At 38.7% G+C, this 12,803-nt stretch overlaps 1 protein-coding gene and 1 long non-coding RNA gene across 2 annotated transcripts; one reads left to right on the top strand and one right to left on the bottom strand.

Annotated features, from left to right (window-relative positions):
* Positions 1–113: 113 nt before the first annotated feature.
* On the bottom strand, positions 114–12,315 carry LOC114456569 (uncharacterized). The gene is made up of 3 exons (XR_003672845.1): positions 12,030–12,315; positions 10,636–10,642; positions 114–123 (listed from the first exon to the last, which is right to left on the bottom strand). It is a non-coding gene; the product is annotated as an uncharacterized LOC114456569 (long non-coding RNA).
* afg2b (AFG2 AAA ATPase homolog B) lies at positions 869–8,965 on the top strand. The gene is made up of 10 exons (XM_028438352.1): positions 869–1,644; positions 3,949–4,134; positions 4,233–4,517; positions 5,416–5,601; positions 5,684–5,842; positions 6,410–6,619; positions 6,695–6,922; positions 8,385–8,519; positions 8,590–8,715; positions 8,796–8,965. The coding sequence occupies exons 1-10, from the start codon at positions 1,051–1,053 to the stop codon at positions 8,931–8,933; spliced, it is 2,247 nt and encodes a 748-aa protein (XP_028294153.1). The 5' UTR covers positions 869–1,050; the 3' UTR covers positions 8,934–8,965.
* Positions 12,316–12,803: the final 488 nt, after the last annotated feature.

Here is a 12,803-nt window from a genome sequence, read left to right as displayed (position 1 = left end):
AACAAATGTGACAGCCATCATGTTGTTTTGCCATATACAGGTGAAGTAAATAACCTAAAACAATTAATCGTTTACCATCTGCATGTGGATGAGATATAAAAGAAATCCAGGTAATTATTTGTCCTTAAAGGTCATGTTTACAAGTAGAAACAGTATTGGTTTTGGTAATGAAACTAGATTCCAATTTATAATAATAATTTATAACATATACTATGGCATGAATTAAAGGGGGATCACAACATCAAACAACCAAGTGCTGTGTGATCTCATAATTATGATAGTATCTCATTAATATGACTTATATCATAATGACTTTAGAAAAGTTTTATTCTTACTATTATTTTACATTTCCTAGTTTTTTGTTAGTTTCTTTACTGACGGAAATGGGATTTAACGCAATACCCTGACAAAAGTAAAGAAAAAAGAACAACAAATAAATACTCAATGAAATGGGGAAACATTTAAACAAAAATGACAGTAGGACACTATATACTACAGATGCTGTATATACATTTTACATCAACGATTCTCAAATGGTGGATGGGATCCAAAAGTGGGTCGCGGACAGCTGGTCAAAAATAAAGAAACTTTTCTTTTCACAGGCATGCTGTGAAATGCATGTTGCACAGGAAAATATATATATTTATGTTTTAAAAAAGATTATAGGTGCGTGTGTCAACAGCTATTTTTGAAAAACTAAATTTGGTTTGTTGAATTCTAAAATTAAAAAAAAAAGTGGGTTGCGATTAAATGACTGTGGTAAAAACCAATTGAGAGCCTCTTTTACGCGAATGGGTGTATTTTATTTTGGAGGGGCAAGCGGCTCCGGAAACGTTTTGATTGACCATCCCTTTTGGTAGACCACGTGTTTTTTGTAAACATCCTGAGTGGTCTCCCTCAGACATTCGTTCACTATTGCTGTTGTTAATCAATGAAGGTTGTTATACAGTTTGTAAATATTCGGTTAATTTGAACGTCATTGAAACTGACAGCCATGAGTTAGCATGTAGCTGTGTTAGCATCTCACACTTTGACTCACTCTGACGGACTATGGAGTCCCTGAAGCTGCTCCCGGTGCATCCTTCGGACCGGGGTTCTCAGAGGTGCCGTCTGGGTCCTGGTGTGATGTCTGCGCTCGGTCTGGGTCTGGGCTCCCCGGTGCTGGTGTCGCTTCCCGGGGGGAGCTGCCTGTGTACCGCCTGGCCTCGCTCAGACTTGGCTGAAGGGTTCCTTCAGGCGGACCTGAAATGTGTCTCTCCAGGGCTGCTCTCTCAGAACCCCGCCCACTTGACCCTGGACCTGGGTCAGCTCACAGCCGTACCTGCTCACAGGCTGAAGAGTGTCAGAATCACTGTGGTGGTCCAGAACGTGGACTTTAAGAAACGGGCTTCTCCTCGTTTGGTCCATGAGCTCGTGAAGGAGATGCTAGTAGGAGTTCAGCTCCATAAAGGGTTCGTAGTGAACCTGGAGGACTTTGATACAGAGCTGGTCTATGTGGTGGTGGAGAACATCTACCCAGAAGGCACCACTGCTGGACTGGTGACTTCTAGAACTGGTGTGGACATTGCTGGGATACAAACTGTTAGACACTACAGGAGTCAGCTGCAGGACCAGCACAGGGAGCCACTGGGAGGACTGGAGGAGGTAAAACACTATTATAAAATCAACCTTCTAAGGAAGACATTTTGTTTCCCCACATCAATCTTGAATAAAATATTTGAATTTGAATTTATATTTGGTTAAATGAAGATATAGGGAACACTTTAAGTTTTATACATAAGACACTTATTAACAAACAGCTGACACTTTTGGGGTTTTCTCTAAGGGACAGCATGTGTGAGTGAGTTCTATAGTGTGGCCTGTTTTAGTTTAGATGAGGTCTGAGTTAGAACGCATTCAGTGATCATCAAACTGTGCGTTACATGTTCTAAGTATTGAATGAAAGTATTTTAGGACAAAATATGAAATTTAAATAAATTGATATTGGTGATATTGTAGTTTTCTATATTGCCAAAATAGTAAACTTGATTCATTTTTGGAGTCATTCCATGTATTCTTGTTGTTGAATTGTTAATTTTTATAGCAGGTTTGTGTGTATTCAGAGTAACAGGTTTTTTTTTTTTTTTTTTGCATTTTTCTTTATTTTTGAGCCATTTGGTGTATTTTTGTTGTCCATTTGTGTATCTCTGGCACTTTTATAAGCAAACAGCTGCACAATAGGAAAAACTAAGGGACAGCACGTGTGAGTGAGTTCTGTCGTGTGGCTTTTTTATGGAAAGGTCCGAGTTAGAACGCACTCAGAAATCCATCAAACTGAGCTTTTCATGCTGCTCTGAGAAGTAGAGAAAGCAGCGACTCCTAAAACAAACAATTTAAAACAAAATTAGCTGTATATACAGACCCTTTTCAAAAAATTAGAACATCATGGAAAAGTTGTTTAATTTCCATAATTCCATTCGAAAAGTTCAACTGTCATAGATTATAGATTCAGGGCCCACAATTTAAACTATTTCAAGTACTTACTTGTTTATTTTTACATAATTTGGGCTTCCAGCTCATAAAACCCACAAAAACAAGATTTCACACTGGACCTTAAGCAGCTTGGGTTCTGTTCCTCACCCCGTTTTGCGCCAAACCCTTGGACGTTGATTCCAGAATGAAAGACACTTTACATTATTCAGAAAGGAAGACCTTGGACCACTGGCCAACAGTCCAGTCCTTCTCTTTTTTCCTGCAAAAACTGAAAAGTAAATGGTGCTTTTTTTTTTCTTCACAGTATTCTAATTTTTTGAATTCCTGTTTTTGTGGGTTTTATGAGCTGGAAGCCCAAATAATGTAAAAATAAACAAATAAATATTTGAAATGGTTTAAACTGTGGGCCCTGAATCTATAATCTATAAGAGTTTAACTTTTTGAATGGAATTATAGAAATGAAACAACTTTTCCATGATATTCTCATTTTTTGGAAAGGGTCTGTATTAAAAAAAATAAAAAAAACTCCATATAGGTGATATTGTAATGTTCTAAATCGCCGAAATAGAAAACTTGACATGTAAATATTCGATCGGGCAACCTTAATTTTATAGGGCTTTCTCCTAGTCCCAAAGTTATTCACTCTAGGTTCAACCATGTGGGATTGTTTAGGGTGAATAAGGACTGTTGGAATGTTGAGTTTTGAACAAAACTGTTTATTTATATGATTGACTGAAGAAATATTACCATCAGACAGACAAAGGTTGGTTCTTTACTTTTGTAATGAACCTTGTGTTGTCTATTAAAATAGTCTGTTATTGTATTTGAATATTAGGGACGGGAACCTCTGGGTACCTCACGATACGCGATACAAAGCTCACGATAACGATTATCTCACGATATGACGATACTGCGATTATCAATATATTGGTCAGAAATCAGTCTACAATAATCTGACATAAGAATAAAAAGATTGAGTGAAAAAAATACAATTTTTATTCTATATCTCTGAAAGACAATGAATTGAAAAAGTGTCCTGTGAACAGTGACACTGTTTTAGTGCAACATTTCTGTAAATAAGTGTCAACATACCAATGTAAATAAATAAGTATCTCCAATAGTGCTTTGTGTAAACAAAAATAGGGTCTTTCTTACCGGTGACACCATTATAGTGCAATATTCCAGGAAACAGTATATTGGTTCCTTCAACAAACAGTGACATTTGTGTGAAAACTTACCTGCACATTTTAGTGAAAAAGAAGAAAATGTTTTGAAATAAAATAAATCTTAAATCCCAAAAAAAACCAAAAAAACGATACTTGGCACGAGCATATCGATAAATCGTGCAAAAAAATCGCGATATATCACCATATCGCCACACTCCTATTGAGTATAGTGAAGTCTAAAGTATAATGTTTGTATAATGAAAGTAGAAGGTATTTGCCTGTTAAACGACTCCTGTTTGTTATGTTTCAGGTCAGCGCTGCTCTCAGAGAGATGCTGCAGCTGCCTCTGCTCTACCCGAACACACTGCGCTCTCTGGGACTCTCCTGTCCCAGAGGAGTGCTCCTGGTGGGGCCACCCGGTGTGGGCAAAACCCTGCTGGTCCGGAGGGTGGTGCTGGAGGTGGGGGCTAGCCTGGTGGTAGTGAAAGGACCAGAGGTAAATTTAGAAAAACAAAGGAATATTCAGGCATCTATCGGCCTCTGAATACATTTAACATTTTGTTCCATGTTACCAGTGAGTAATTGTCGTTGCAGGTCGTAGGATCACGTCCAGGTGAGAGTGAGGAGACGCTGCGTTCTGTATTTGCTCGGGCTCGTTCTGCAGCAGAGGATGGTCCCTGTGTTTTCTTCTTGGATGAACTGGACTCTCTGTGTCCAAGGAGGAGCAGCTCTTCTGCTCCAGAGAACCGTGTGGTTGCTCAGCTCCTCACGCTGATGGACGGCATGAATCGTTCAGATCGTTTCCTCATCGTCGCAGCCACCAACCGGCCAGACAGCCTGGACCCGGCGCTGCGCAGGCCAGGGAGGTTTGACAGGGAGGTACGTAGAGTCTGTCAAGATATTTGACCCAGGATTGATGCAATTCATGGTGTATCAAAAAGTTGAGAAGTTCCAGAATCTCTGAAACATAAAATGAACGAATGAAACAATACGTTTAACCTTCATGATGTTTGTTACTTCCAAAGGCTTAAAGCTATGCTTAAGCTTACACTTATATAATTATTCCACACTTATATTACAGTTATACACACCTACGTTGCAGCTGGCACATATGATTAAAATAATCTTTGTTTTGATTTGCTAATATGGTTTAATTACATTTACTGTAAGAATTCAGTGTCAGAACTTTGAAATAAAAATTATATTAAAGTTATTTGCTTGTTTGTGACTAAGGTTTTTTTTTCCCTTACACATTTTAAAATATTTCTTAATAGATGATTATTTTTTTGTTTTATTTACCCTGTTAAGGCTTTAAATAATTGTGTTTCTCTGGTTGTATCTTGTTGGAAAAGTGGTTGTGAAAAATGTTTGTTTTAAAATCTTGTAGATATCTTAGTCCCTGAAAGAGCTCACATATTTCCCATGTCTTTATCACATGACAACCATTTTAAACATCAAATAAGTGAGTACTCTCGATTTGTTCAAAATTGTATAATTTTCCTCAAATTATTCAATAAATTTCCCCAAATTTGTTCAGAAAAGTGTGGATTCTGCAGGAACTGATATCTGTCCCTTATTGCTTGGATATTTTTGGTGTACTTTACTAATACTAATGTACATGGAAGTGAAAACTTGGGCAAATTAATGATAAAATTGCTTGTTTTACCGCCTCTGATCTGTGGCCTGCTTGAGATTAAGCTGGTCTGTATTTGGCCCCTGAATGAGTTAAACACCCCTGGTGTAAACAAACAATTCAGGAGTCTTTCTGTCCCTTCAGGTCATTATCGGACCGCCCACATCACAGCAGAGGAAGGAGATTTTGTCCGTCCTGTGTGAACGGATGCCCGTGTGTCCCAGTGTGGATCTGTCAGAGCTCGCTCAGAGGACCGCGGGATACGTGGGAGCGGACCTGAGCGCTCTGTGCAGGGAGGCTGCCCTACACGCACTGAGAGAACGCTCCAAGGTCACCAGAAAGGAAACAGTGTACATTAAAGTAAAACATTCTTTTTTTTTATGTCACCTTTCACTGACTCTGTTTTCTGCAGGAATCAGGAGAACAGACTGTGGGTATGAAGCACTTTGAAGAAGCCCTGAAGGTGGTCTGTCCTTCCTGCCTGAGGGGCAGCTTGGGTCGGACCGAGCTCTCCCCCGTGCCCTGGGAGCGGATTGGAGGCCTGGAAGAGATCAAGCTTAAACTCATACAGGTAGTGTGGAGAGGCTGCTCATTTCTCACATTTCAAACAATATTTAATCATTACAGTTTAACACATAAACCATATCAAATATGAGTTTATTTGGTATTATTATTCTGTCCATCATCCTTTATTAATAAAGTATGAACTTAACATAAAACTAAGTAGTAAATCTAATCGTAGTCAATATTCACTCAAACATTCTAGTGTCAAAATGTGAAACTCAGAACTGGATGTAATCTAGTCTAATCCTGGACTCAATCCACTTAAACATTAGGACAGCACTTAATCTCATTAAACATTTGATATGGCGTGTTTGTGGATTTTTAGATTTGGTTCCATTAGTATCGCTGTAAATTCATAATTAATCAATAATTACATTTATCACCTTTTTTCTTGTCATTCATTATTTGTACATATATTTGGCCTTTAGTTTATTATAGAAATGTTGTTCAGTAGTTTGTTTATGTTGCACAAATATTCACCTATAGTCTTCAGTTTTTTTAAGTGTCATGCAAAAAAAACCAAGTAATTAATATGATCCTAATCTCCACCTGTTCCTCTGTGTCACCACGTCAGAGTATTGAGTGGCCCATGAGGTACCCGGAGGCGTTTGTGCGTCTGGGTCTGAGTCGACCTCGTGGCGTGCTGCTCTACGGACCTCCAGGATGTGCAAAGACGACGCTGGTAAAGGCCGCGGCGTCGTCCTCCCACTGTGCTTTCCTGTCCGTTAGCGGCGCCGACCTTTACTCGCCCTACGTCGGAGACTCTGAGAAGACGTTAGCACAGGTACGCAACGTCTCTGCCATGTTTTTTATTCAAGTTTGTTTCTTCAAACACTTCCACCTGTTTGTGCACGTGCAGCTGTTTCGCCAGGCCCGAGCCTGTGCTCCCAGTATCCTGTTTCTGGATGAGATCGATTCTCTGATTGGCTCGCGGTCAGGCTGTCAGACACCAAACAGCGTGCAGGCACGCCTCCTGTCTGTGCTGCTGAATGAGATGGACGGTGTTGGACTGAAGACCGTGGAGAGACGAGGGACAGAGCAGGTTCTCCAGGCTGACGGAGGCGAGGAGAGTCGCACACAGGAACAGGTGAGATGATTCTGGGCAACGCTTAGTATGAAATGTAAACAAAAAACCTAACGCTATCGCATCATTTTAAAACCTGAAGCTCTTTTTAGAGCATAGCATTGCATTAAATGGGTTGGAGGTAAAGATCTTCTGTAACCAGTGTCAGGCTCCAAGCTCATTCCTGTAAGCCATGGGTGTCAAACTCATTTTAGTTCAGGGGCCAAATACGGACCAGTTTGAATATAGGTGGGAGAAAAAAGCAATTTGAACATCACTGTGCCTTAGTTTTCACCATCAGTTCAATTCACTTAAAAACTATTGTATTTGTGTACTTTAGAGGAATTTTATGGAATTGTTTTTGAGAAATTGCAAGATTTGTGGAAAAATTGAGTTCTTGACTCTTTTCTACAATTTGCGATTAAAAATGACTGCATTCATGTGATATAAACAAAGGAAAAATACAAACCCCTCAAAATATTGTGGAGTTTCATGAAATTGGGAAATCTGAGACATCAACAACTTAATTATATTTTTAATTTACATAACAGTTTTTTTCTGTCATTTTTTACTTTCTCCAGGGGGCCGAATTGGATGCTGTAAAGGGCCGGATTTCGCCCCCAAACTTTGAGTTTGACATTTGTGTTGTAAAGGCAAATTAAGTGCAACGATCATCTTTTACAAGCGCGCTGACTTTTGCCGCGTACCTGGTGTCACACAAAACACTGCTCTGCATTGTATCGACCCACATTCAATGTAACACTGGCCTGCATTTCATCACCTGGTGAAATGGGTGAGAAGGGTCGAGCTGCAGCCACAGCCGCTATAAACCACACCCCGTACTAACCATCCTCCCCTACAAAATATGCCCTAATGATCCCCCTGAGCCAATACTTGGACATGAACCTTTCCACTAATTTCAACCACATCCACCTCCACTGTTCTGGCAAATTTGGAACTTTGCAATACTTATCTTTATTTTTTTACTAACTAACCCCTTCTGACTACACTTCCTTGCTTAATTCAACGTTACATTGAAAAATAGCTTCACCGGCCACCGTTGCACATGTGGGCGTTCTTTAACGGCTCAGCGCATTGAAAAATTGCTTGCATGGGCGTGGTTTGTAGGCGGGGCTGGTTTGTTGGAGGCGTGCTTGTACTGTACCCGTGGCTGCAGTTGGATATACTTGAAACGAAGCAGGAGAGATGAAGACGAGCTTAGAGGAGACTGGTAGACGAGCTACAAAAGTACAGACATCTTTAAAACACGTCATAAAATGAGTATAAGGACTACACAGAAGCAAAAAAGGATTGTGGGAATTGTAGGATTTTACTGGATGCTACTATGTGGCGGTGCGCTCTAGTATGAAAGCTCTGAGGATTGCAGACAGTCTAATGTCTGCCCGAGTATGTTTGAACCTTAAGATTAATGCTACTTCCTACATTTTCCCTGAGTCATGATTGGTCTCCTTTCATTCTGTGACAGCTCGACTGCCAGGAAGTGTGCAACAAAGACGTGATGGTTGTCGCGGCTACGAACAGACCTGACTGTATAGACAGCGCCCTCCTCAGGCCCGGCAGACTGGACCACATCATTTATGTTCCACCACCGGATCAACAGGTTTGAAAAGAGCTATAATAACTCGAGGTAGGACTCCATTAAAATATTTTGTATCGTTTTGTGTTCTTAGGCTCGATTAGCCATTTTGAAGGCATGTACAACCTCCATGCCTGTGGCTGCTGATGTGCGTCTGGACGAGCTGGCCGCAAATACCGAACGTTACTCCGGAGCTGATCTGGAAAATCTGTGCAAAGAGGTAACATGACTCTTAAAATAAAACATACGTTGGTTTTCTCAGAGAAATGCTATTAGGTTTAATGCCCTTTCCCCCCCCAGGCGGCTCTTTTGGCCCTACTAGACGAAAACATGGAGGCTACGTCCATCAAACACACGGATTTCCTCCGATCCTTCACCAAAATGAGCCCCTCGCTCACAGCCCAGCAGATCCAGACGTATCTATCATCACCCAGATGACAAAAAAAATCATAAATTGTATCGTAACACAAATAATAAAATTATTCAAAGTCAATCTTTGTTCGACTTTTACTTTCAAATTATCATTAACAAACGGATGTGTTGAAGGATGTGAGCATCAAGTGGTGCATTTTAGAGCAGAAAGAGTGTGTGTGTGTGTGTGTGTGTGTGTGTGTGTGTGTGTGTGTGTGTGTGTGTGTGTGTGTGTGTGTGTGTGTGTGTGTGTGTGTGTGTGTGTGTGTGTGTGTGTGTGTGTGTGTGTGTGTGTGTGTGTGTGTGTGTAGAAATTTAGTGCAAAAAGTCACAATAATTTTCTGTAGTTGTGGAATTGTTTTTTGTACTTGAAGGGAGGGTTGGGGTCAGTTACATTTTTTACTTACAATTACGTTTAATTACCTATGTTCAAATACGATTACAGTAACCAGCATTTTTTCCAATGACAATTGAATTAAAATTATATTTATTCTCAAAGTCAATTACAATTACGTTCTCAATTACTAAACTTCAATTGCAATTATTCAGAATTACTGAGCCTGAAATAAATAACCTAATAAAAGTTAACCTTCCCTTTTGTGTTAGCATCTCTTATGATAACACTGTAAAATACACTAAAAACAAATCAAAACCATCATCTAATTTATTTCCTATATTGGTTACCTTATCAGGCTTCCTAATCAATGAAAATATAGATTCTAATATTTTTGGTGTGGGCGTCAGAGCCTTTTTTGTGTCAGTCAATTTCAATTTATTTTAAATGGTTAAACGTGGGAAAGCTTGATATGAAACATTTTAATAATTAACTACATGTGTAAAACTCTACATAGAACTGTAATATGGTTCCAAAATTATAATTGACATTTTTTTATATAATTTTCATGACATTCACAATTAAAGTCAATTATCTAAACTCAATTTAATTACGATCAACCGATTTTTAAAACTACAATTACAATCATAATTGACCCCAACCCTGCTTGAAGGTCTTTTATTTGTGATTTAACAAATGTCTTTTTTTTTAATTTGTAAAAGACGCTGTATTTGTCTGATAGGTATGTTTCTTATTTGCAAAACAAAATGCCTTTGTTTAAGGAGGTTTTGTATTTGAAAACCCCACTAAGTTTGTTTTCAAATTGTTGGACGCGAGTAAAACATGTTTTTGTTTATTTGTGAGGTTTTATGGTATGATGTGAACTCTGTATTCCTCCACCCTGTCCTCAGGGAAACCTAAACATCACATTAACAGAAAGCAATAAATGATGATCGTGACGGTAACATATGTAAATCCCTATCAATCATTATTTTATTCTATAATAAACATTACCTTCAATCATGTTATTTTTCTAACATGTTCATATCAAAGGCAGGAAAAACACCTTTTATTCCAGCAGTGGTTGACAATCCTTCAGGAAGACTGAACGCCTGGGATTTATTGATGTTCTCACATCTTGAAATATGAAGCACAAAACCATGTACTTTAATCCAAAACCCTCACAAGCTTCAGATGAATTGCCTTCAACGTTGCCTTTTTTAGTGTTTGGGACTTCACACCACAGCCTTTAGGGAGTTTCATGGCCAACAAAGCACCGTGATAATTGCTGGAAGGTTGTGGGTTTGTTTCCAGGCACAAAAGTAACAACAAGCTAACAAATCAGAGCTGTTCAACATCTGAGCCACAGATCCAGTCCAGCTCATCAGATGCTACACTTTGACTCCTGGTCCCAGGGTCGTCACATTTATTCCAAAATATACATTATGTAGTCTCAAACTTAATATTATTTATATATAATGAATTCAATTCAAAATAAAAAAAAAATTCTCAGACTCTAAGAATAGCTTAATTTATGAACTTATAATTTACACAGTAACGGTTTGGGGTAAAAATTCAACAAATTACTTATTTTAAAATGTCCTTAAGTACAAGTAAAATGACTGATTTAGTAATATACTCAAAGAAGTACAGGTACTATTTCATTTAAAGAAGGTGAGTAATCTTTTACTTTCACCTCTGGACATAAATCAACAATATTTCTTCACTTCATAACGTTAATATAAAATAAATCCCACACTGAGGAACAGAAAAGTATAAACAGTCTTACATGCTATAGAGAGAAGAGCTGCTAATGCTGCTGCAGATACACCTGTGATCTACTCACACCTGAACACAGTTATTATCGCTTCTTGAGAAATGTACCAACTTTGACCACCAGATGCCGCCATTTGGACAACATGGTAGAAACAATATAGACCCTTTGATTGTTTGTAAACATTGTGACGTACTTTGTTGGGCGGGGCTTAGCCTGGTTGTCTTTGTTTTTTCTGAGCACGAGTGTCTGCTGGAATTCTATAAAACGTTCATTTACGTTCAAAAACGTTATTCTTCCTATTTCAACAAAGCTGTAACACTACAAGCCTCCATTAAGGGGTCCATACTGTATATTTTATTAATCTAAATAGATGTTTCCTCTATGGTCGAACAAGACCAAAAAGCTACACAATGCATTTAAAACTATTTCCAGTATTGACACAGACATGTCATCGTGTATGAATGATGAAGTTTAATTTTGATAGATCCTTATAATGTACCCATGACATCAACTCAGTGTGTTTAAAGTTTTTTAAGTTTAATATTGACATATTGTACGAATATAAGCAAAATCAACATTTGGTGCATAATACAAATATAAACAAGGCTGTATCAGATTTGAGTAGGTTTGGTTTTGTGTGGTTGTGTTGCCATCAAGTGTTCAAAAGTCTGATTAATTTAATGTTTTATTTATTTATTTATTTAATTTTAAATACTTTATTAATTATGTTACACTCTGTTAATTTTAGGGACATGCTTCTCACACACACATGCACAAACAGGACCTGTGAACATGCATCAATGGGGCTGCTTCCACAATGAAGGGAGCACACCAGAGCAGTGTTGGGGTTTGATGCCTTGCTCAAGGGCACCTCGACAGTGCTCGAGAAGTGCCCTGGCACCTCTCCAGCTACCAGAACCACTTCTGTATTTTGGTCCGCATTGGGATTTGAACCGGCCACCCTCCGGTTTCCAACCCATGTCTCTATGGACTGAGCTACTGCCGCCCTCACCCAGTGGTTCTCAACCTTTTCAGCTCCCAACCCCCAAAATAAAGGTTCCAGAGACCAGGGACCCCCACTGTACTGAAAGTGGTTGAACACAGACATGAACATTAAAGAACAGTCATGAGGAGGCAGGACCATCTACAAGGGGGAATAAAGGAGAGAGTTTAATGGGGCTCATCTATAAAGTCAGTTAAATGATGGTTCATTGTTCTATGAATCTTTATTCACCTGGAAAACACCCACTGTTATCCAGGAAGTTCAGTATTGATTAGGCCATAGTATAGTCATCTTAAAGATGTAAATCCTTGTTTTAATCAGAAATAAAATTGGTTAAAAGTGACCAACAATGGTGGAAAAGGTGGTGAAATGGGGTTCTAAAACCCCCAGAAATTGGTTAAAAGTTGCAAGTTAGAGTGGCCAAAAACAGACAGATAAAGTGGTAAAAATGGTAACAAGTGGTAAAAAGTAGGAACAATTGGTTTACTTTAAACTGGCAAATAATGGGCATGACAAATTGTGAATGTGGTTACATTGGCAACAATAAGCATGACATATCGTGAAAAGAGGTTAAAAGACAATAATGGATCAACATATATGCAACATTAGGTGGGAAAAGTGGTGGAAATGGTTTCTAAGTGCTGAAAATGTCTTGAAAGTGGAAAAAAAATGTGCAGAAAATGCATTAAAATCTAATAGAAAAGTGGCAGAAATGGGAGTAATGTCGCAAAAATGCATTAAAAGGAGCAAAAATATGGCAAGAAAAAGTGATGAAAATAAGTT

Source organism: Gouania willdenowi, chromosome 3, assembly GCF_900634775.1.
Source record: "Gouania willdenowi chromosome 3, fGouWil2.1, whole genome shotgun sequence".
Taxonomy (NCBI): Eukaryota; Metazoa; Chordata; class Actinopteri; order Blenniiformes; family Gobiesocidae; genus Gouania; species Gouania willdenowi.
This window is presented reverse-complemented; position numbering and strand designations above follow the sequence as displayed.